This window comes from Haliotis cracherodii, unplaced genomic scaffold (assembly GCF_022045235.1).
Source record: "Haliotis cracherodii isolate W230 unplaced genomic scaffold, xgHalCrac1.p SCAF_36, whole genome shotgun sequence".
Lineage (NCBI taxonomy): Eukaryota > Metazoa > Mollusca > Gastropoda > Lepetellida > Haliotidae > Haliotis > Haliotis cracherodii.
Window position 1 is genome coordinate 2175805 of NW_027266293.1, and position 24762 is coordinate 2200566.

Sequence of the window (24762 nt, forward strand, 5' to 3'; positions counted from 1 at the left end):
GGGATTCTAGAGATGAGAAGGGAATGGTGGGATCGTCTTATAATATTCATATTCTGGGGGCTTTAGGAATGATAATCTCATGTTTGAATGGATTTCCTCAGCCTGATTAGTCAGTTTTTTGTTGTTGTAAACTATGGATTAACTGTTATCTGAATACAAGTCAGGCGGTGGCGCTACTAGCGGCTGGTTTATAGCTTCGGAATCATACCCAGCGACGCCCCGAGACTGATTCACGCAACTGACAAATGTTACACTCTCATCTACTGACAAGACAAAACATCCATGTTTGAGTCAGAATTCAGCTTGCTAATTATGTTTTGGTAGAGCTAAAAAAACAAACTCAAATTTAATCTGTTTCCTTATTTTCATTTTCAAAACCTAAAATAAGAATGTGAAAACTATTTTCAGTTCTTAAATTTTCACTCATAAATACCTGATACTTAAACTAGCATGCAGTAATGATGGAAGCTTGTGGCCAAAGTGGTGAACAACTTAATCATTATTTATATTTGAATAACCTCATTAAATGTCCTAGTTTTGATTACATGGCCTTCAGGATTATGTTCAGGCGGTCCACAATATTTTCTTATTATCACATTTTTCAGTAAACAATATCTGTAAAATGTAGACGGAAACTGTGATATTTTTTAAAGAAAACCAACTTCTGCTAAGAGAGCTTTTGAACCAGGATTAACTATGAGCAAGAACATTTACCATCACGAGTGTTTGAAAAAATGTTGTTCAAATCGTAGCGCATTAGTCTATACTGTATAGGCTGCAGTACAGTATCATGTGAGAGTAGGGAGCATGGCACGGTTTAACGTTTACGAGGGGTGTGATGATAGCGATTCACTCAGCGTGAAATCTGTATTCCATCGGTAAATCCTGATAATACTCTCTACCCCGCCATTATACTCTCTAACACTGTTCTATGGAAATCGGTGTAAATGTGGGGATTAATGATCCACGACTGTCACACCAAAGTGCCCGCTCCACTCAACACACTGATAAAGACCTGAATACTGGAATATTTAACACGTTTATTTTTGTCAAAGAACTCGAAGAAGATGAAGATGAAGTAACTTAATTCCTGGCGAGTGGCAGATGAATTTACAAGCATGTATACATGCCGACTACCAACTTCTTTTCTTGTAGCTTGGATGTAAACTTGAAACATAATCATCCTCATCCTCATCCCGCCCCCTCTACTTCTCTGCCTCCCCTTTCCCCCCTCTCTCCTCCTCTATGGGATGGGGGGCACGGGTGGCCCAGTCGTCTAAGGCGACGATTCGCTGTGCAGAGTTGCGTCCCTTGGGCATGCCAGAAACCTATGATTGTGGGTTCGAATCCAGGTTCGCCCTGATTATGTTTCTAGGTTTGTCAGCACCATACCCGTGCTCGTGGTTTTCACCGAAGCGGTAAACGTCTGAGACCTGCATCACTTCGGGCTTTCCTCCCACATTAAGCTGACACGCCGCGATATAACTGGAATACTGTTAAAAGCGGCGTTAAACCCAACCCACTCACTCACTCACTCTATTGGATGACTCATTAATCTGCTAATGGCCAGTGAATAATCAGAAACTCGACACCACGGCACCAACAAGGCAGCAACAAGGAGTCAAACCCAGACCAAGAAGATACAAGGATGCAAGGTGGAGAACTGTAACTCTATATTATCCCTGTTTCTCATAAAAATTGTATGTTCATAACACGCCAATCGTTTAATCTAATGGTTATGTGGAAACAAAAATAGCATTGCCCTACATTTTATCGCCACATTAACGCAAACATATTTCTCCACCATATTGTAACATTTATGGGTTTTCTTACAAAGGTTCACATAGCTATCCAGTTACCTTGTAAACAGTGTCATTATCAAGGATGCATACATATAATTAAATGTTTCTCACAAATAACATTTTTCCAACTGATGATAGAGTCTTATTAAACACATTTAATTAGTACAAAAGTAACGAGAGGTTTAAATCTATTATGTTTTTCTTAACAAAAATTAAAACATGTAACTTTCTGAGCTTCCACTATGGCCAGCAATTCATCACAATTGTCCATGAATATATATTAATATTATTATACAGATATAAATTACACCGATATTAAAATTGACAGGTCGATATATTATACAGATACTTACATTGAAATTACATATTTATTAATTAGACAAATATTTATTTTGAATATATATTATATTTATGTTAATTTAACAGATATTTATATTGAACTTATATTAATATTTAATTAATTATAGAGATATTACTTTTGAATAATCGATGGGGTGATTTCTTTTCAATGTAAACACAAAGTACATGTTTGATGTGAAGCTGAAACGTTTATTTCTTATGCAAATCTTGTTTGACTTAGCCCAGGGGAGGGGGTGTGGGGGGATGGGGGAGCTGTTGGCCCAACACGATGACCCAGAGATGGGGTGTATATCAGTCACATCATGTAGTGTATGGGAACAGATCTCCGCTGATAGCAACCCACATATTTCCAGATTCCAGGAAATGGGGTTTATCTGATTAACTTCTCTGCCTCAATAATTTAACCTCATCTCATTCCTGCATTTAGAAACCCATGCACATATATTAAGGTTCTCGTTATAGGAAAATTATTACACTTGATTTCTCTCAAAGCTAAAGAGGTATTACTTTTCATTTGAAGACTAAATCCTTACATAACTGTTTATTGGTGTTGACACACTTAAAATATACGTTCAATTGTGTCAGCAGGAAATGGTGCTTCAAGTGAAACTTTGAATGTTGATGTGTTCAATGTGTGGGAAGTGTCTGTTGGTTCAACTATCTGCTTCGTGCACATGTTTATTTGGTCATGTGACAGGCTGTGCAGTTGGTGGTAGCAGCACCCTGGAATTCTGGGAGTACTTACTGTAGCGATGTACATCCATCACACATCACGGTACCTCATCTACATTAGCCTAACTGTAAAACATTATCCAACATTCGCCTAACTGTAAAACATTATCCAACATTAGCCTACAAGTAAAACATTAAAAAAAGTAAAAAGTTATGTTACATCAGCCAATTGAACAATATTACCCAAGATTAGCCAAATCACAAAACAAATTACTTTTTAAATTGCAAAACATTACCAAAACATTATCCTACTAGTAAAATATTCCCTCTACAAATTTTGTATGTCCCACAAAATTTAGGATGGATGTTCTTGCCCCCCCATTTCGGTACCCACACTACTACGCCCTCCCCATCCCCAGCCTCCTCCCTGTGGGTGACTGGTGTAATGTATTACCTGTGTGTCCCAACATCAAGGGCAGCATACAGTAGTAAACCCCCCCCCTCCCCCACACCCCTCCTCTCAACCCCCCAGCCTCCCCACCCCCCAGCCTCCTCTGTGTGGGTGACTGGTGTAATGTATTACCTGTGTGTCCCAACATCAAGGGCAGCATACAGTAGTACCCCCCCCACCCCCCCTACACCACCCTCCCCACCCCCCAGGCTCCTCTGTGTTGGTGACTGGTGTAATGTATTACCTGTGTGTCCAAACATCAAGGGGCAGCATACAGTAGTACCCCCCACTAAACCGCCCTCCCCACCCCCCAGCCTCCTCCCTGTGGGTGACTGGTGTAATGTATTACCTGTGTGTCCCTACATCAAGGGCAGCATACAGTAGTACCCCTACTACACCACCCTCCCCACCCCCCAGCCTCCTCCCTGTGGGTGACTGGTGCAATGTATTCCCTACATCAAGGGCAGCATACAGTAGTACCCACCAACACTGAACATCATCGTTAGGTATTTAGTCAAAACATTCCCTCGGCTTCCCTCATCTCGTATAATGAAGTAAATATGCTGGGCCAACCTGGAACCTATTTGGACCTCACTGAATGTGGAACCCAAAATAAAACAGTTTTTTACCCTGGAACGCCAGTCACGGAACACCAGTCATGGAGCATTTAAGTCAATGGAAATGTTTTTTTCACTTTGCAGCTTAAAACTTCTTTCGTTCTTGCCAGGAAAGAAGCTTTCAATGTTGATTTAGGTAAATACATAGGATGCTGTGGTCGACAACTTTTTCTGGGTTTTCTTAATGAAATAGAAACTTAGATTTACTTAGAAACATTCCGATGTCATTAAGGACACATCAGTTTACACATGTGTTCAAGGCGGGCGGTCGGTGGCTACTTACCAGTTATGGCGAAGACATTTTAATCATCATCTCTGGGTGATTGGGTCAGTCATTAACTACTACATGGTACACATGGTACACAATGATACACAATGATACACATCATATTATAATTGGTAGACAAAAAATAGGAAGTATTTCTGTTTTCAAACAACATTTTAAAAGATTTTTCTTTTTGTATTTGATTAAGATGAGATTATCTGATGTGTATCACATTATCCTTGTGTAGACTGGCCAGTCAAGTGTGGACACAGTCAGGGGTTTTAGAGGATGGGTGTAACATATGACAGGATAGACTAATCACAACAGTTCCCCAAACAGTTTGTGTTGCTGTGCATTATAGCTTAGCAAGCCTACCAACAGTGAAAATGTTGAGCAAGCTTTCCTACACATCCCACCCCCAATCCATCTGAGACATCCCATCCCCACAGCGCCTGCCTCACAAGAAACATGATTCCCACCCCCACAGCCCCTACCCCCACAAGAAACACATCCCACCCCCACAGCCCCTACAGCCACAAGAAACACATCCCATTCCCACAGCCACAACCCCCACTCCAACAAACACATCCCAATCTCACATCCCCTACCCCCACAAGAAACACATCCCACCCCCACATCCCCTAACCCTACAGGAAACACATCCCATCCCCAAAAGCCACAACCCCCAATCCAACAAAACACATCCCAATCTCACATCCCCTACCCCCACAAGAAACACATCCCACCCCCACATCCCCTACCCCTACAGGAAACACATCCCATCCCCAAAAGCCACAACCCCCAATCCAACAAACACATCCCAATCTCACATCCCCTAACCCCACAAGAAACACATCCCACCCCAACAGCACCTACCCCCCACTAGAAACATGATTCCCACCCCCACAGCCCCTACCCACATAAGAACCACACCCCACCCCCAAAGCCCCTACCCCCATTAGAACCACACCCCACCCCCACAGCCCCTACCCCTACTCCAACAAACACATCCCATCCCCACAGCCCCCACTCCCACAACCCACCCCACCGGGATCAAACGATCAAACCTCACAAACTGGCTCTTTAATCTTGGCACACTGACCTTGAAAATCCATTTAGCAAGAAACAATATTGTTTTGGCCTTCCATAAATAATACCGACCAATAATGACAGAAACACAAGGTGACAGCCATGCCAAATGTTGGTCCGTTAAGTTGGCGTAGGGGGCACAGCAGATAGGGTGGTTGCTTCTCATGTCGAGGTAATGGTTCAGCTCCCTCACATGAATAAATTATCATATCAATTCTTTATCTCCCAAGCTAAAATTGGACTGAAGGATTACCAATTCTGACATGACATCCATCTCCGAATTTTCAGTGAAAGCACTTAGATTTAATCTTCCTGACCTGATAGAGAACAAATGGAGTCTGATATTCTCAGCAATGGATTTCTCATCACAGATCGACTTCCCCTTTGTAATACCATCAGCCAGAGATTCTCCCGTCACAACCGATAGATTTATCGCCTTCTGCTATTTGTACGAATAATTTGTACTCATAAATTGTCCACACAGACCAGTGACAGACTGACAGACAAATAACAGGTATCGGTATCAGTTGATAATCTTGTGCAGAAACGTAAGTGATTATGTTAGTGATCCCAGACAATAGGATGGCATCTTTCATGTAGGGGCCAACATCTGTTCAGGTATTTTATCGAGGTAGATCCCTGACACAGGTATTCTATCAAGGTAAATCGTCCTTATTTTTCAATTATTTCCCCTTTCTTCGATATTTGAAAGATTTTATCATTTTTGTTATCAGAAAATATCTCTTTGAAGGACCCACCTCTTTCAACTTCAGTCCACGCTGTGGAAGTGTGCTGGTCAATTACTGGTGACAGCCGGCAGAATGGACAATGAATCTATGGTCATAGGATGGGAGTGAAAAATGTTTGAAAAAAAATACTATTGTTCCGGAAGAGAATTTATGGGTGTTAACGTCTTTATTATGAGGAACACATCGTTTCGGAGTATATGCTTACTCCTTCATCAGGTCTACCTAATGTGTATCACTTCCAAGTGCCCGTCAAAGATTTTACTATTGTTCCACTTCAGAATCTATCGGTATCATTTACTGTCCTGTCACAAACACAAAAAATATTCAAATCTCAAAACAGGATTTGAACTTGTGACAAATATCTCTCAGCTTTGATACCGACAACACTGAATGACTCCTGACCTATCTGCGTTTTTAGATCCACACACACACACACACACACACACACACACACACACACCTGCTTGTTCAGGTGAGAACAATAAGGTGGATTACTTCCATCTTGACCATCACAAGACTGCCTTCACTCCATGAAGTGTGGCAGCATGTCTTCGTATGACACCATTCAGGGGGGGGGGGGGGGGGTGGGGGGTATGGGGGGGGATGTGTGTGTGTATGTGTGTGTGTGGATGACTTAATTGTATTTACAGCTGCATCACACACCTATTACAAGATTAAACTCATTTACATTAACTTATTGGTAATGAGATCTCCTAATAAAATATACAACATGGTCAATAAAGTTGATGCTTTAGAATTCAGTGTCCAGCCTTTAAGTGGAGCCCCTGCTCTGTCCCACAAAGGGATCTAACAGTGAATGGCTGTCATAAACCTTATAATGATACAGTGAGCTAAGATCGCCCTGGTGCTAAGATTGCTTTGTGAAACTGGGCCAAGCTTTCATAGTTTCATACAATGGCCCCTGTTACATCAGGCATACACTACCTTCATTTGCCAACTCTGAGTGAGTGGGGGCAATCAGGTCGCCTAGTGGTTAAAGCGTTCGCTCATCACGCCAAAGACCCGGGTTCAATTCGCAACATGGGTACAATGTGTGAAGCCCATTTCTGTCCCCTGCTGTGATATTGCTGGAATATTGCTAAAAGCGGCGTAAAACCATACTCACTCACTCAATGAGTGAGTGAGTTTGGTTTAAAAAACGCTTTGAAAATTATTTCACTAATGACAGTTTGATCCCACAAGTACGAGTATGGAGCTGACAAACCAAGAAACACAATCGGGGTTTAGAACCCATATGATGTGGTTCTGGTAACCTAAGCAACGGAACTCTTCACAGCGAGCTGCACTCTCCAAGTGAAGTATTTGTCAAGTCTCGTTTCCCCCTCACGGCACCTCATACACGTCAGACAACACTTAACATGGAATAATACATGATTGATGATTCCAGAGTGAAACTTAAAGCTGTGTTTAACTCTGTGCCGGTCGCCGCCCTCGCCCACCTGCATGTGCTTCGGTAATGGCTCCAAGTTTATAGAGTCCTTGCTTTAATAAATAAGCTTTTCACCATTATTAGAACATGTGTTTCTCAAACAAACAAAAGACACAAGTTAAATGGCTTTTCCATCAACAGAAATGAATTGACCAAATATTTGGCCCTGACTGGTTATTAGGTAATGGCTTCCATCTCACGAGCTGCGTTTCAGAAATGAGGGGTCATGACAATCCGGTAGTCGTTAGTTCTCCTGGCGTCTGTATCAGTGCACAAACTGCTTCAAGAAACTACAAGTCTGTTTCAAATCACAGAAACCATAAAATGTTGTGTGAAATGTTTATTGTGAAAGTTTGAAAAGTATCCAACTATTACAACAGTTAACCATCTGTGCCCTGTCCGACATGATCGTTCCATGCAGTACAAAGCGAATAGAAACTTCACATTTTCTTAATTTTACAATTGATATAAACAGGCACATCTTTCCAGCAAGGCAAGCTAGCAAGGGGAAGTAACTGTACCTTGGTTTAACGATGCAAATTAGGACATCACACTCAGTTGCATTGGTGATATATTTATATTTTTTGCAGTTTGTGGTTTTGATAGCAAAATTGTGTTGTTGTAAACTGACACCACTAACGCTAATATAAAAAGCCACGACATAATAAATAATAATTTCATGGCTTTCCACACAACATGTAAACATATCAATCATGACGGCTCACACAAACTAACTGGCAACTTTTCTGGATTTTTGTGCATCACACCCAAAAAAAACAACCCCTCCCTCTCCCCTCTTTCCGACACATTGTCAACCTCAATGGACCTTCCAACAGTCTGTATATATCTTCACTTGCACTACCGAACACTTCACATGTAATCTCAAATTTTTTGTTTGATTGTTTAAATTATGTGTTCATAAATTTTACACAAAGAGAATTTGTTCAATTGAGCCTTATATGAATATACGATCACTAATGATACTTAAGACATCTTGTAACTCTGAGTTTTTCCTAATAATCACGAAACCTGCGAACCAGATCCATGTTAGAATAGGTCTTCAGCAACCCATGCTTGCCATGAAAGGCGACCATGCTTGTCGTAACAGGTGACTAACTGGATCGGGTGGCCAGGCTTGCTGACTTGGTTGATGCATGTCATCATATCTCAACTGCGTAGGTTGATGCTCATGATGTCAGTCACTGGATTGTCTGGTCTCGACTTGATTACTCAAAGACCACCATCATATAGCTGGAATGTTGCTGAGTGCGTCGTTAAACAAAATACAAACTAATAATCAAGATATCTAGTTTTGTACTGAAGGATTTGATCATGGACACCATATTGCCTTTGGTCGCTTGTCAAATGTCTCTACATCTCCATGGCAACCAGCATAGGTGGGTCAGGAGGAGACACCACGACCAGTGGAACATGGTCAAGTCTGGCACAGACAAACCACTTGCCAGTACTGATCCGTGACACCACACCATTGTGTCCACACAATACCCCAAATGGTCAGGCTTTGTACAAGCATTAACTGCCTCAGAATTCAAATTGCCTGCCACAAGATCATCCAAAATTTAATTTGCTGATTGTAACAACATATATAGAGGGTAGTCCATGTGTCGAGGGAAATATGTTTCTCTCATTGAGTAGGGGGAAGGATATATTTTCACAAGTGGGGTAATTTCCCCATCACTCAATGCGAGAAACATGATATTACACTTGAATATCATTTATTCATTATATTTATTATTTATTATATACATTAAGTGTAGTTGTCTACCAGAATTTGTTTTTACCACCCCTTGTAATTGTGACTTAATAAGTACTTCCGAGGTTGCAAAATCTTAAAAAACATAAATAAAAGTCATAAAAAATATTTGAGGTCACTAACATTCTGTCATACATTTTTTAGTGTAACATCAGTGACGTTTCACCACCCCTTGCAATTGTGACTTAATAAATACTTCTGCGTTTGCAAAATCTTAAAAAACATAAACAAAAGTCATGAAAAAGTATTTGAGGTCACTAAAATTCTTTATCATACATTTGGATATGATTATATACAAAATCAACTTTAAAAAATTCTTCTTGAAAGCTGTGAGACCGCTGTTGGAAGCGAAGGAATACACGTTGATCAAGTAACAAATATCGTGCTTTGCAAACAAACAGTCTCAATTGACGAGTTAAAGGAGATATGTACAGTTGATAACAAAACATTTCCACATGAATAATAAAACAGACAGACTTGATATCAACTCCATAAATGACCATCTGTAATTATTTTGCCTTGTCAAAGGGGAACAAATGTAAAAAGGAAGTCAACAGTTTGTGTACGGTCCAGGCACCTACATTAAAGGGAGACAATTTGCGGGGAGGTAACTCTTGTATGACAATAGTTCCATCAAAGAGTTATGTTCACTACAACGAAAATATTACTTTTCTCAACTTCAAAAAACGCAGTCTTTCACACTGAGTATATAATGTATTTTTTCTGTTTGTAGTGACTAATTACATGAAGATGATGAGAATGGTCCATGGACTCCGCTCATGTTGGTTACTGAGGAATGCACCCGATACCATCAGCACAGCATTAGTGTGACACAACGCTGATTACTGCCGTGCTAATGATTGTATCCCAATAATTAAATGTTCGTAGCAGTTTGGGAACATGAACTCATTACTTGGGATGTGAAAGTCATCTTGGCTCGTAGGGCTTAAACACATGTGTTGTATTAGTCTGGGATAGTCTCACTAAAACCTACAATGATTCATCTTCCCCTAAATTCCTTTCTGAATGTTTTAGACACAGGTTGAGGTACTTCAGAAAGACAATATGTCTTTACAATGTTCCTGTTGAAACACACTGCACGAACATTAAAACAGAAATTCCACAATTTAAAAGCCATTTTACAAGTGGAAAGATCCATTTTAGTCTTAAAGACCTCGTAGAAACTTGAAAGTTTCTTCATTTGATAAAGTGCCATGGGCTCCCCAAAAATTGAAAAAAATCACATTGATTAAAAGCCTAAACAACAATTTAAAAACCACCATCCAACGCGAGAGACTGAGAGTAAATCTAGGAACTGGCTAGATGCTAAGTGGGAGATCGTCCATCACCATCAACCTAGAGAGTCTGATAATGTTTATAGGAACTGGCTAGATGCTAAGTATGCTAGATACAGGTGGGAGATCGTCCATCACCATCAACCTAGAGAGTCTGATAATGTTTATAGGAACTGGCTAGATGCTAAGTATCCTTGATACAGGTGGGAGATCGTCCATCACCATCAACCTAGAGAGTCTGATAATGTTTATAGGAACTGGCTAGATGCTAAGTATGCTTGATACAGGTGGGAGATCGTCCATCACCATCAACCTAGAGAGTCTGATAATGTTTATAGGAACTGGCTAGATGCTAAGTATGCGTGATACAGGTGGGAGATCGTCCATCACCATCAACCTAGAGAGTCTGATAATGTTTATAGGAACTGGCTAGATGCTAAGTATGCTAGATACAGGTGGAAGATCGTCCATCACCATCAACCTAGAGAGTCTGAAAACGTTTCGAGGAACTGGCTAGATGCTAAGAATACTAGACACAGGTTGGAGATCCCCCTAATACCTGTAACCTACCCTAAATATATGCACTTGATCCAGTTAATGCAGGCATAAAGATAACCATCTTTTTGTACAGAAGAGATAAACTTGTGCAGATAACTTGCTTTATTTTCTCACCAAAATTTGTCTTGGTATTTCTGGCACTCACGGTTGTTACCTTGCATGGAATGCTAAGGAACTGATATCATGGTATGTTTGTAAGAAGAAAGTGTAAAGCAAAGAAACTGTTTATTCGAGAAACAAGATATTTTTACCTGCAGCAAGCAGCTGACGTAGTGTTATTCATATTTCTAAAAACGATGATAACTGACCTAAAGTGATGTTTTCATAAGCCGTCAGAACTGTGCTTGTTAACTACATTGTCAGGGCTAAAAACCCTCAAAACAGACATTTCGCTGAAACTAAGTTCAAAACTGAATAAATCATGCAACACTTTGTAGAAGACAACACAGGAACTGCATATTCAGTCAAGTCCTGTTAATCTGACATGGTTGGTTGCATATGATTATGTCAGATTAACGAGTATGACGGATAAACAAAATAATGCAGCATCAACGTTCGTTAAACATAGTCTGGAATGGAAGTCGCAAGTTTGAAAGTGGTACCGCAAAGTTTAAGACTCGTCTCGCATCCAAACACGGGCCGTGTACTCGCGGGCAGATGACGTACGCACCTCACTGTGTCGGATTAACGAGACTGATTAATGAGTGATTTCGGTAATTCAGTGCAAATTAGGTGTGTCGGAGTAAATATATGGATCCTGTATTTCATTTTCTGAACCTTTATGTAAAATATTTTATATGTAAGTCTCATTATGCAATATTAACTGGCCTTCGGAAATCATATTACAGATTTGAAACAGTCACTGATAATAAATGAATATGCAAAGAAACAATGTTGAATACTTCCCAGGGAGCTGAGAATGAAAATTGAGTGCTCACTGATCCATTGACAGGGGTAATAATAGTGTAGCTCTATGAGCATCCACTTGGTGAATGGAATCTGGCGCATTATTAAATGCACTTATTATTATTATTATTACTCCCTTGACAGGTTATTAACACACATATAAAATATTGTTTATTGTTTATTTTAGAAGACCAGTAGTCCCTTACCATGTGGACATGTACGATCATGTATATCACGGTTGAGTTTCATGTGTGTTTAAGTGTGTGTAAGTGTGTGTAGGCGTGTGTGACTGTGTGTGAATAAACACACTAGGATGGCTCTGACGAAGAAAGCTGAGCAGTAATATTGTGACATGGTCAGTTTGTGGAACAAGGTCGTCGACGTAGTTTCCTGGCGTAGTTTCCTGCACTGGTGTTGTTACAGTGTCACAGGAGCTCTTTAAGGAGGGTCTGGCTCCGGGAACACCTGCTGGACATCATCACCCGGAGCCAGACCCTCTCCTGTGGAGCCGACTTGCATCATACATAGTCAAATGTGTATGACATGAACGCCACCATGCTGTGCTGTTCACACACAGGGACTAGAGTATAGGAGAGCCCATGGTGAGAGAGGTAAGGTACTCACCATACTGGCATCGAGGTCCCTGAAATCCTTGTGGGCAGGCGCAGGACTGGCTGTACCCTCCGTTACACTGACCTCCGTTGAAACACACAGCATTGTTACAGCTCCCTGGAACACAACAGAAACACAATATAGCTCCAACGAAAACAATGTGAGAGCTTCCTTGAATGAACGTTACAGTTCCCTAAACACTATGTTACATCTGTTACTGCTCAATAGAACACAATGTTACATCTCAACATAGCCCCATAGAACATCGCTACATCTCTGTAGAACATTGTTACATCTCTGTTGAACATTGTTACATCTCTCTAGAACATTGCTACATCTCTGTAGAACATTGTTACAGCTCCCTAGAACATTGTTACATCTCCAGTAAACAATGTCACAGTTCCCATGAACATTGTTACAGCCCCTAGAACATTGTTACATCTCTGTAGAACATTGTTACATCTCCATAGAACATTGTTACAGCTCCCTAGAACATTGTTACATCTCCAGTAAACAATGTCACAGTTCCCTTGAACACTGTTACAGCCCCCTAGAACATTGTTACATCTCTGTAGAACATTGTTACATCTCTGTAGAACATTGTTACATCTCTCTAAAACATTGCTACATCTCTGTAGAACATTATTACATCTCCAGGAAACAATGTCACAGTTCCCATGAACACTGTTACAGCCCCCTAGAACATTGTTACATCTCTGTAGAACATTGTTACATCTCTGTAGAACATTGTTACAGCTCCCTAGAACATTGTTACATCTCCAGTAAACAATGTCACAGTTCCCATGAACATTGTTACAGCCCCTAGAACATTGTTACATCTCTGTAGAACATTGTTACATCTCTCTAAAACATTGCTACATCTCTGTAGAACATTATTACATCTCCAGGAAACAATGTCACAGTTCCCATGAACACTGTTACAGCCCCCTAGAACATTGTTACATCTCTGTAGAACATTGTTACATCTCTGTAGAACATTGTTACATCTCCGGTAAACAATGTCACAGTTCCCATGAGCACTGTTACAGCCCCTTAGAACATTGTTACATCTCCATAGAACATTGTAACATCTCTGTAGAACATTGTTACATCTCAGTAAAACAATTACAGTTCCCATGAGCACTGTTACAGCTCTTACAGCTCCCTAGAACAATGTTACACTTCCCTAGTACAATGTTACAGTTCCAATGAACACTGTTACAGTTGCCATGAACACTGGTACAGCTCCCTAGAACAATGTTACAGCTCTCTAGTACAATGTTACAGTTCCCATGAACACTGTTACAGCTGCTACAGCTGAATAGAATGCAGTGTTACAACCCCATAGTACCCATTGTTACAGGTACCTCGAACACATTGTAACAGGTCTGTATTGGTACCAAGAACATCACAGGAACACAGTGATTCTGGTTTGATTACAGATCACCTCCCTCTTTTTCAAACACGGTTACGGGGGCATGGGTGGCCCAGTCGTCTAAAGCACCATGATTCGCTGTTATGTCCCTTGGGCACACCAGAAACCTATGATTGTGGCTTCGAATCCCGGTTCGCCCCAATTATGTTTCTAGGTTTGTCAGCACCATACCCGTGCTCGTGGGTTTCACCAAAGTGGTAAACGTCTGAGACCTGCATTACTTCAGGCTTTCCTCCCACATTAAGCTGACACGCCGTGATATAACTGGAATACTGTTAAAAGTGGCGTAAAACCCAACTCACTCACTCGCACTCAAACACGGTTACATTGACTCCCATCTGCAGGTGAACTACACTTTACCAGCTGGGTGTGTCACTATCCTACACAAACCACCACTGTGACTGTTAGGGGCTTCACAAAAGGGGATTTGTAAGAGAGACAAGGAGGCAGATGCTCATAAGTAGAGTACAACATGGGGTAAGTGAGCGAGTGAGTGAGTGAGTGAGTGAGTGAGTGAGTGAGTGAGTATTGTTTTACGCCGCTTTTAGCAATATTCCAGCAATATCACGGCGGTGGACACCAGAAATGGGCTTCACACATTGTACCCATGTTGGGTATCGAACCCGGGTCTTCGGCGTGACGAGCGAACGCTTTAACCACAAGGCTACCCGACTGCCCCACAACATGGGGTAAAACTCTTGATTCTTTGTTTTGAGACAGACCCAAACTCCCTCAACCAAAGTTGACCTATACAATCATAAGATGCGTGGACAACGCTGCTCCCTTTTGAAGTATGTAAGTTGGTGTAGTTTCACATTTAAAGCCTACACTTGTAAGGATGGGAGTGTGGACAACACTGCTCCCTTTAGGAGTACGTAAGTTGGTGTAGTTTCACATTTAAAGTCTACAATTGTAAGGATGGGAGTGTGGACAACACTGCTCCCTTTTGGAGTACGTTGTTATAGTTTCACATTTAAAGTCTACACTTGTAAGGATGGGAGTGTGGACAACACTGCTCCCTTTTGGAGTACGTTGTTATAGTTTCACATTTAAAGTCTACACTTGTAAGGATGGGAGTGTGGACAACACTGCTCCCTTTTGGAGGACGTTGTTATAGTTTCACATTTAAAGTCTGCAATTGTAAGGATGGGAGTGTGGACAACACTGCTCCCTTTTGGAGGACGTTGTTATAGTTTCACATTTAAAGTCTGCAATTGTAAGGATGGGAGTGTGGACAACACTGCTCCCTTTTGGAGTAAGTTGTTATAGTTTCACATTTAAAGCCTGCAATTGTAAGGATGTGAGTGTGGACAACACTGCTCCCTTTTGGAGGACGTTGTTATAGTTTCACATTTAAAGCCTGCAATTGTAAGGATGTGAGTGTGGAGAACAGAGTCATCATTGAGAAAGACGTCTACAACGGCAACATCGACCTAATCACGGCAATCTGTCACGTATCTGTAATCACGTCCACTACACGAGCAGAATAATATCCCATACTCAGGACAAATACCCATCACATCCCCCACACTCCTGCTATTACTGGGCCCATCACATGTCTATACCACCACCCTCTGTGTGCATTATGACACAACCTCATCTTCAAGGTAATCTAAACAATCAATGTAGCAGATCAGGAACACGGAAATATTGAGCTAATGCCTTTTGAAGTCGACAGGCAAATTACATATCTCCTGCCATGCAATTTCTTATGTTTTGTTTCTAGCAATATCCAATTATTCTACACCATGATCTCTGTTGGAAGGGAAGTGCAGGTGGTTTCAACATGGCCACGTGACTCAGGTCCATGTATTGATACTTCAGTGTGATTGTCAGTAGCGAACAATCTAGAGTTGTCATATAATGCCCGTCTGTCTTAGTGGTTCTTTATACAGAGAACTGTTGACTCGTGATGTCAATGGATCGGGGGGGGGGGGGGGGTTTGTTCTCATTGACCTGGTCCCTGGGGTTAATGTACAAGTAAAGTCAATCATGGTATTACCATCACGATCAGCGTGTTTGGAAGTAATATTTAGCTAATGAACGTTTTTCCTGCTTATCTGTACCTGGGTTATCATGCCTGTACCTGGGTTATCATGTCTGTACCTGGGTTATCATGTCTGAACCTGGCCAGGTTATCATGTCTGTACCTGGCCAGGTTATCATGTCTGTACCTGGGCTATCATGTCTGTAGGTGGGTTATCATGTCTGTAGGTGGGTTATCATGTCTGTACCTGGCCAGGTTATCGTGTCTGTACCTGGGCTATCATGTCTGTATCTGGGTTATCATGCCTGTACCTGGGTTATCATGTCTGTACTTGGCCAGGTTATCATGTCTGTACTTGGCCAGGTTATCATGTCTGTACCTGGCTAGGTTATCATGTCTGTACCTGGCCAGGTTATCATGTCTGTACCTGGCTAGGTTATCATGTCTGTACCTGGTCAGGTTATCATGTCTGTACCTGGCCAGGTTATCATGTCTGTACATGGGTTATCATGTCTGTACCTGGCCAGGTTATCATGTCTGTACATGGGTTATCATGTCTGTACATGGGTTATCATGTCTGTACATGGCTAGGTTATCATGTCTGTACCGAGGGTACCATGTATATACGTACAAGCAGTTCACATTCTGGGTGGCCACTGGTGTGTCAAGAATGCATTGTCGTCATACAAGGTGTGATATGTATCAGTAATGTGTGGCATTTAGTTGCAAGACTTCCCTTTGGTGGTATTTGCATATTTCACGTGTTTCCTCTTGTGATGTTGTCACGGCAACCTTCAAGTCATAAACTGCCCTAATGAACCATGAACACCTTCTCAGCATCCTCAGCCAGAGGTGGGAGGTCGGTGTTGGGGATGTGACAGCATCGCTCACTGCACACGTCACAGGAGACCTGGGCCCCGTTCAACAAAGTGATATTAGCGCTAAGGTGATTGTAACTCCCATACTTTAACATAGGCTTACAATGATCTTAGCGCTAAGATATATAAGTGATATTAGCGGTAAGGTGATTGTAACTCCCATACTTTAACATAGGCTTACAATGATCTTAGCCCTAAGATCACTCGATGGAACAATTTTAAGACCCTGGAGTGATAGTTGTCGTATCACCTGAAACGTAATTGTCCTATCACCTGTTGTTACCGGGGTGTTTATGTGATGACATATTCCTACCTGAGTGTTTGTGTGTTGTTTGAGTGTTTGTGTGATGACATTCTTACTTGGTCACTGATTCACCTGTGGGTTAAATTCCCGATGTTTATAAAGTATTACCTGTGTCAGGGCAAGGCCACATTTTATTACATGTCGCTATTCATATAACATATTTGACCTAGCCATCATGAAAAGCCTCACAAAGGCTCACATATTATTGTTGAAAACACCTGTCCAAAAAACCATGAAGCTTTTTTTATCAAGTAGACTATAAATTATACATAAGGTATCTATTCACAAAGAGGAAATAAATGGGAACTAATGTACGTTTCATCCTTTACCGTGGGAGAAACTGCATAACTATGTTAATTTACAAAGTTGTACAAAAGTAGATCTAACACCCCTCTGTCAGGGTTAAACATATGTACTCTCCTCCACTCTGCGGGGATAAACAGATGTAACACGCCACTGCCAGGATTATATACATATTGCTCTACTGCCAGGATTATATACATATTGCTCCACTGCCAGGATTAAACAGATGTAACACACCACTGCCAGGATTATATACATATTTCTCCACTGCCAGGATTAAACAGATGTAACACACCCTTGCCAGGATTATATACATATTTCTCCACTGCCGGGATTATACTGATGTAACACGCCACTGCCAGGATTATATACATATTGCTCCGCTGCCAGGATTAAACAGATGTAACACGCCACTGCCAGGATTATATACATATTGCTCCACTACCAGGATTAAACAGATGTAACACACCACTTCAAGGATTATATACATATTGCTCCACTGCCAGGATTAAACAGATGTAACACACCACTTCCAGGATTACATACATATTTCTCCATTGCCAGGATTATACAGATGTAACACACACCTGCCGAGATTATATACATATTTCTCCACTGCCAGGATTAAACAGATGTAACACACCACTGCCAGGTTTATACATATTTCTCCACTGCCAGGATTAAACAGATGTAACACACCCCTACCAGGATCAAACAGATGTAACACACCCCTGCCAGGATTACATACATATTTCTTGGAAGTTAGAAGTTTAAATCAGTATTTGAAGTGTGTCTCCTGCTGTGATGACACTTTAAAGACTTACAGACATTGTCAACATGCGGCCTCACCAATGTGAAGATGCTTTAGGCTTAACAACATAATATCATAGGGTGGAAACTGTCTCAGGCACGAGAGTGGGGTACTCCAATCCTGCCTCACCTACACACAAGCGATTCTAATGATGCAAGAATATCTTGCACTGATTTACCAACGGTAACAATTTGCTTCAACTTTCAAACCATTCATGCTTTTCGATTCTGAACGTAAATGACATGATTGACGAGGCCCAGTTGTGATTGGCTACTCCAAGTGTTATCACTCTCTGTAACACGTGATGACTATTGGAACGCTGCGCATGTAATGAACAAGATGCTGGGAACTGTTTCAGGAAAACGGCATTTCTGCTCCATGATAGCATGAGGACGACATCAAGACCTCCCACAATGCACTGCAGGGTTAGGAACTCAGCAGAACTCTCTAAGGACTGACAAAATTTTGTGACCGAATGGAGAAAGAAATGTCACATACCTCCTCCCACAACTCAAGACATAGCTTGGAGAAGGATATGGGGTTATGCTCTGATTGTAATGCAATCATTATTAAAACTGGTGTGTCTGACATCACTCAGACACTCATCTTCCCAAGGCAAGGGAGTTAACTGACTATAAAAGTCCCATTTCCATCCTTGCCGAACTTGGCTGGAATTCCGGAGTTCCATTTTGGCGGGACTGACGAGTCTATGCATAGTCCAATCAAAATCGTGTAACGAGATAGACATCAAGTTTGTAAACAACATGGATTTCAACATGCAGATTTCGGTTGACCGAAGGATTTGCAAAGCATGTATACCACCAACTGGGCATCGACAGACATTTTTCAAATCTTTTTATGTTTTTAATCAAGGTGCTCCATTTTATTACAACATAGATCTGATTATCGATGCGATTGTTTTGAGTGACCGCGGCCATTTTGTTTGAAGCATTTGCAAGTGATATGAGAGGTGGAATCGGAGGTTCAGAGAAGGGACATAACTGGAGCCTGGAAATTCCAGCCGAGTTCGGCAAGGATTGAAACTGGACTTTTATAGTCAGTTATCGCCTTTGCCTCGTGAAGATGTCTGACATTTCGTTCTCACATATCACACCTCTGAGGCAGTGGGGTGGCCTGGTGGTTGAAGTATGGGCTCATAAAGATACAAGCCCAGGTTTGATTCCTCACATTGGTATGCGTGAAGCAAATATATGGTGTCCTCCCTCCCCTTCTCCTCCCTGCTACAAGTGATATCAGACTCTACTCCGTCACTTAGTGTATTGGTTGTCTTCAGCAGCCCATGCTTGTCGTAATAGACGACTATGCTTGTCGTTAGAGGCGACTAACGGGATCGGGTGGTCAGGCTCGCTGACTTGGTTGAAGCATGTCATCGATCCCAATTGCGTTGATCGATGCTCATGTTGTCAATCACTGGAGTGTCTTGGCAAGACTCGATTACATACAGACCGCTGTCATATAGCTGGAATATTGCTGAGTGCAGCGTTAAAAAACAAACAAACAAACTTAGTGTATTATTGGAAATGTTTGTGACAGTCTTGTAATGTGTGTGAGTCTTATAATGTGTATGACAGTGTTGCAATGTGTCTAACAGATTTGTAATGTGTGTGACAGTGTTGTAATGTGTGTAACAGTCTTGTAATGTGTGTAACAATCTTGTAATGTGTTTGACAGTCATGTAATGTGATGGCCTCTCTTCTCACCTAGTGACATGCATCGTCACAGTTATGCATGTGATAACAATCTTCCCTGCCCCAGAATGCCCTTCCACCATAGAGAAAACAAACTGAACAAGATTGTCATATCTCCTTGACAAAGTCTAAGCCCTTCTTTATTTACTTTATTTGCTCTGACTGTGTTGTGACAAGTCTGGTATGTCTTCATGGCTGGGTGGCTGCCTGGTGTGTTTACACTGAGTGTCACAGACTCACAGCACAACAGGAGACACGGGACCATTTAGGCAGGAGAATTGTCAAACATTTTGGGAGGAGTTACGAGGAACACTTAGGGAGGAGGTACTAAGGACACTTGGGGAGAGGATACGAGGACCACTTAGGGAGGGGATACGAGGACCACTTAGGGAGGGGATACAAGGACCACTTACGAGGAATGCCTTGGGAGGAGATACAAGGACCACTCGGGGAGGAGATACGAGGACCACTTAGGGACCAAATGCTGGTGCCTCATTCTGGCAGTGTGGGTTTGAATCCTGGGTGGGCCTCAACCCCCAAAAGTACTAGAATCTGTCTGTACTTTACAAAGAAAGTGATGCCCCAAACATGTGAAATATAACATTTGTTAAAGTAGGAAATATCACTATCCCATCAAGGTTCACAGTATAAAACTGGAAACATCATTTCTTATTTTGTAGCAGGGTTTTTTACACATCAACTACAGTTTTGTAGCAGGGTTCTTACACATCAACTACAGTTTTGTAGCAGGTTTTTTTTACACATCAACTACAGTTTTGAAGCAGGGTTTTTTACACATCAACTACAGTTTTGTAACAGGGTTTTTTACACATCAACTACAGTTTAATGTTGTCCTATCAGATATAGTCAGCACTATTTACAACATCTTTCATCCTATTTGTCATCAGCAAACTAAAAACTCTTCTTTCTAAGCCCACTACATTGGTAGATCCTGGCCCAATGTGCTGTAATGATCTGCCAGCAGGTGGCGGCAGATATTTATAATTCAGGATGTTTAAATTGGGACCCCGTGAAGATACCAGTATCACAGGGTTTCTTCTCCCGAGATTATCATGTCAAATATCTAAACTGAAACTCCACATAACTTCAAACAAACTTCCCTCTATGCACCATCTCATGCATGTAGAGCTGTAGGACCAGCCACTATCTGCATGTTATCACTCGGAGATATTTCATGTGCACTCAGGTTGAATCAAGGATGCATTCAGACTGTGTCTTGATGCTGTTCAATTAAACCTCTTAAGTGTGTGAGATCCTGCATGCCATGTCTGGAAGGTCACTTATTTATTTCGAATATGGCACTTACATTCCTCTGTGTCCCCTTCATTGGAGAATAGTTCCCCAATAATGAGAGGGAACAGTCATTGCAACAGGTACTGTTGGTTACGGAGTGCTTGCTGCACCTGGGCTTGTCGTTACACAAAGGCAACTGCTCTCATCTGTTATACTTGACCAGATGGTGGAATAAACCAGGTGCAAAAACTGTTCCTGTGTTACTTCAGAAGAATACACATGCTTGCTGCAACAGGTACATAAAGAGCATTCACAGATTACCTGGAGAACATGTTACTGTGCTGTCGGCCTGTACCATGAGATACTCATGTGGTGGGAGGGTGAATATATCTCTTCAAGGCATTGTAAATCACTCACAACACAATTCCCCACTCCTTAGTCTTCAGATGGAGACACCAGGTCCCGAGATGGAGATACCGGGTTCCCAGATGGAGACACCAGGTCCTGAGATGGAGACAGCACTTCCTGAGATGGAGACACCAGGTACTGAGATGGAGACACCAGGTTCCCAGATGGAGACACCAGGTCCTGAGATGGAGACAGCACTTCCTGAGATGGAGACACCAGGTCCTGAGATGGAGACACCAGGTACTGAGATGGAGACACCAGTGCCAAGATGGAGACACCAGGTACTGAGATGGAGACACCAGGTCCTGAGATGGAGACACCAGGTACTGAGATGGAGACACCAGGTCAAAAACTGGCAACAAGATTGTGCCAGAAGTGTTGACACACTGCCATCATTAGTTTCACTACCACTTCAACAGAGAAAAAACGTTTCTGAGCACTTAATAAGCCAGACAAGACTGAGCAACACAGTAGGTGTTTCCGGCTACTCAACCATGAGCATCCTAGAGTGGGTCCTTGATGCTGATAGCAACCAAAGTCAGGTCTGGATTTAGACCGACCCTCTTTACTGCACAAGTGATTCCAGATCTGGTTCATTGGCAATGACTGTAAGGTTGTAACACTTTAGTAACCAAGCACACTGGTCATGTTCCTAGGACACTCAGTCACAAGAAACCATGTGTCCTAGTACACTGAGTCACATACACCATGTGTCCTAGGACACTCAGTCACATACACCATGTGTCCTAGGACACTCAGTCACATACAGCATGTGTCCTAGGAAACTGAGTGACATAAACCATATGTCATAGGACACTCGGTCACATACACAATGTGTCAAATGACACTCGGTCACATATACCATGTATCCTAGGACACTTGGTCACATACACCATGTATCCTAGGACACTCGGTCACATACACCATATGTCCTAGGACACTCGGTCACATACACCATGTGTCCTAGGACACTCAGTCACATACACTATGTGTCCTAGGACACTCAGTCACATACACTATGTGTCCTAGGACACTCAGTCACATACACTATGTGTCCTAGGACACTCAGTCACATACACTATGTGTCCTAGGACACTCAGTCACATAGACTATGTGTCCTAGGACACTCAGTCACATACACTATGTGTCCTAGTACATTCAGTCACATACACTATGTGTCCTAGTACATTCAGTCACATACACCATGTGTCCTAGGACACTCAGTCACATACACTATGTGTCCTAGGTCACTCGGTCACATACACCATGTGTCCTAGGACACTCGGTCACATACACCATGTGTCCTAGGTCACTGAGTCACATACAACATGTGTCCTAGGTCACTGAGTCACATACACCATGTGTCCTAGGACACTCGGTCACATACACCATGTGTCCTAGGACACTCGGTCACATACACCATGTGTCCTAGGACACTCAGTCACATACACCATGTGTCCTAGGTCACTGAGTCACATACACCATGTGTCCTAGGACACTCGGTCACATACACCATGTGTCAAATGACACTCGGTCACATACACCATGTGTCCTAGGTCACTGAGTCACATACACCATGTGTCCTAGGACACTCGGTCACATACACCATGTGTCCTAGGTCACTGAGTCACATACAACATGTGTCCTAGGTCACTGAGTCACATACACCATGTGTCCTAGGACACTCGGTCACACACACCATGTGTCCTAGGACACTCGGTCACATACACCATGTATCCTAGGACACTCGGTCACATACACCATAGGACATATACAGACAGTGAGGTCAAGACCTGTAGAGTATTGGATACCCAACATACATATCTGAGACAGTAAGATCTCCTTCTTGGCAAGAGGTAAGAAAATACCAAAGGCTAATTTTCAAAGAAGAAAATGTTTTCACAAGTGAGATGGTGCTTTTCCTTGTGAGAGATCACTGCCAGGCATGTGACGTGTGAGTTGCAGCTACATTGACCTGATCTCACCAACAGAGGATGGTCCAGTAGTCCTGGTCCTGACAGGGTGGATGGGTTCCGGTCTCATTTCTACCCAATTGTGATGCTTGGTCGTTCATAGCAGATCTAAACCAAACTCACTCACTCACTCACTCACTCACTCAAACCCACCCACCCACCCACCCATCCACTCACTCACTCACCCACTTGGGAACTTTTCATTGCTACCCCTCTAGTAACATAGGTCATGATTGCAACAAGTCAAGCACGAGTCACTTCTTTGAAACATTTCTTTGCTTATTACTAATGATAATGGAAATTCTCTTATCATCTTGTCACATTTCTCTGTTTCACATCAATATACAATGGACAAAAACAGATTTTCTGATTAGAATCCTTACTGTGCCTAAGGCCACATTAAATTAATTATTAGAATTTCATCCACAATTTTTAACAATGCAACGTGGGGGCATTTATTTTTTATTTTGTAAAACAAACTGCTGAAGGCATCTGCGTACATTACCATATTCGACATAATAAGCGCTCAGGGCACTCTCAAAATTAGAAATAGGGGACTCTTATCAAAATATTATTTTGGTGAAAAAAACAGAGTTGAAAGATAAATTTTGTGGTTTATGCTGACCGCCTGAAATGTTTATGTACGACAGATATATTTTTCCAGAATTTAATTGCCCATAATTAAGGGTGCATACACACGAGTGCATATTATACGCGATCAAATAAGTCTTGTGTACATTGATCAATCGGAAGAGGTGCTAATTGGGATTGTTCACTAGCCAATATATTAGCAAATATCGCCATCGGCACTTATTAGAGCGGGGCGCTTATTACGTCGTCCTTGATGGTCTAGTTCATCAAGAAAAGAAATGGAACACTTGTAGCGACTTTCCTTGTCCGTAGGAGCTTGTCTCTGTACATAGATGTGAAGCAGGGAGGGAGGGAGTGAGTTGGGTTTGACGCCGCACGGGTATGGTGCTGACAAACCTAGAAACATAATCAGGGCGAACCAGCTAGGATTCGAACCCACAATCATAGGTTTCTGGTGTGCCCAAGGGACGCAGCTCTTCACAGCGAATCGCTGTGCCTTAAATGACTGG

General features: G+C 41.9%; 1 protein-coding gene across 1 annotated transcript in view; it reads right to left on the reverse strand.

Annotated features, from left to right (window-relative positions):
• Window positions 1-24762, reverse strand: part of LOC139477825 (multiple epidermal growth factor-like domains protein 6) — a 171300-nt gene that overhangs the window by 115161 nt on the left and 31377 nt on the right. The window contains exon 3 of the mRNA XM_071260239.1: window positions 12613-12717. Coding sequence (XP_071116340.1) covers window positions 12613-12717 — 105 coding nt within the window. The remainder of the gene's footprint in view (window positions 1-12612; window positions 12718-24762) is intronic.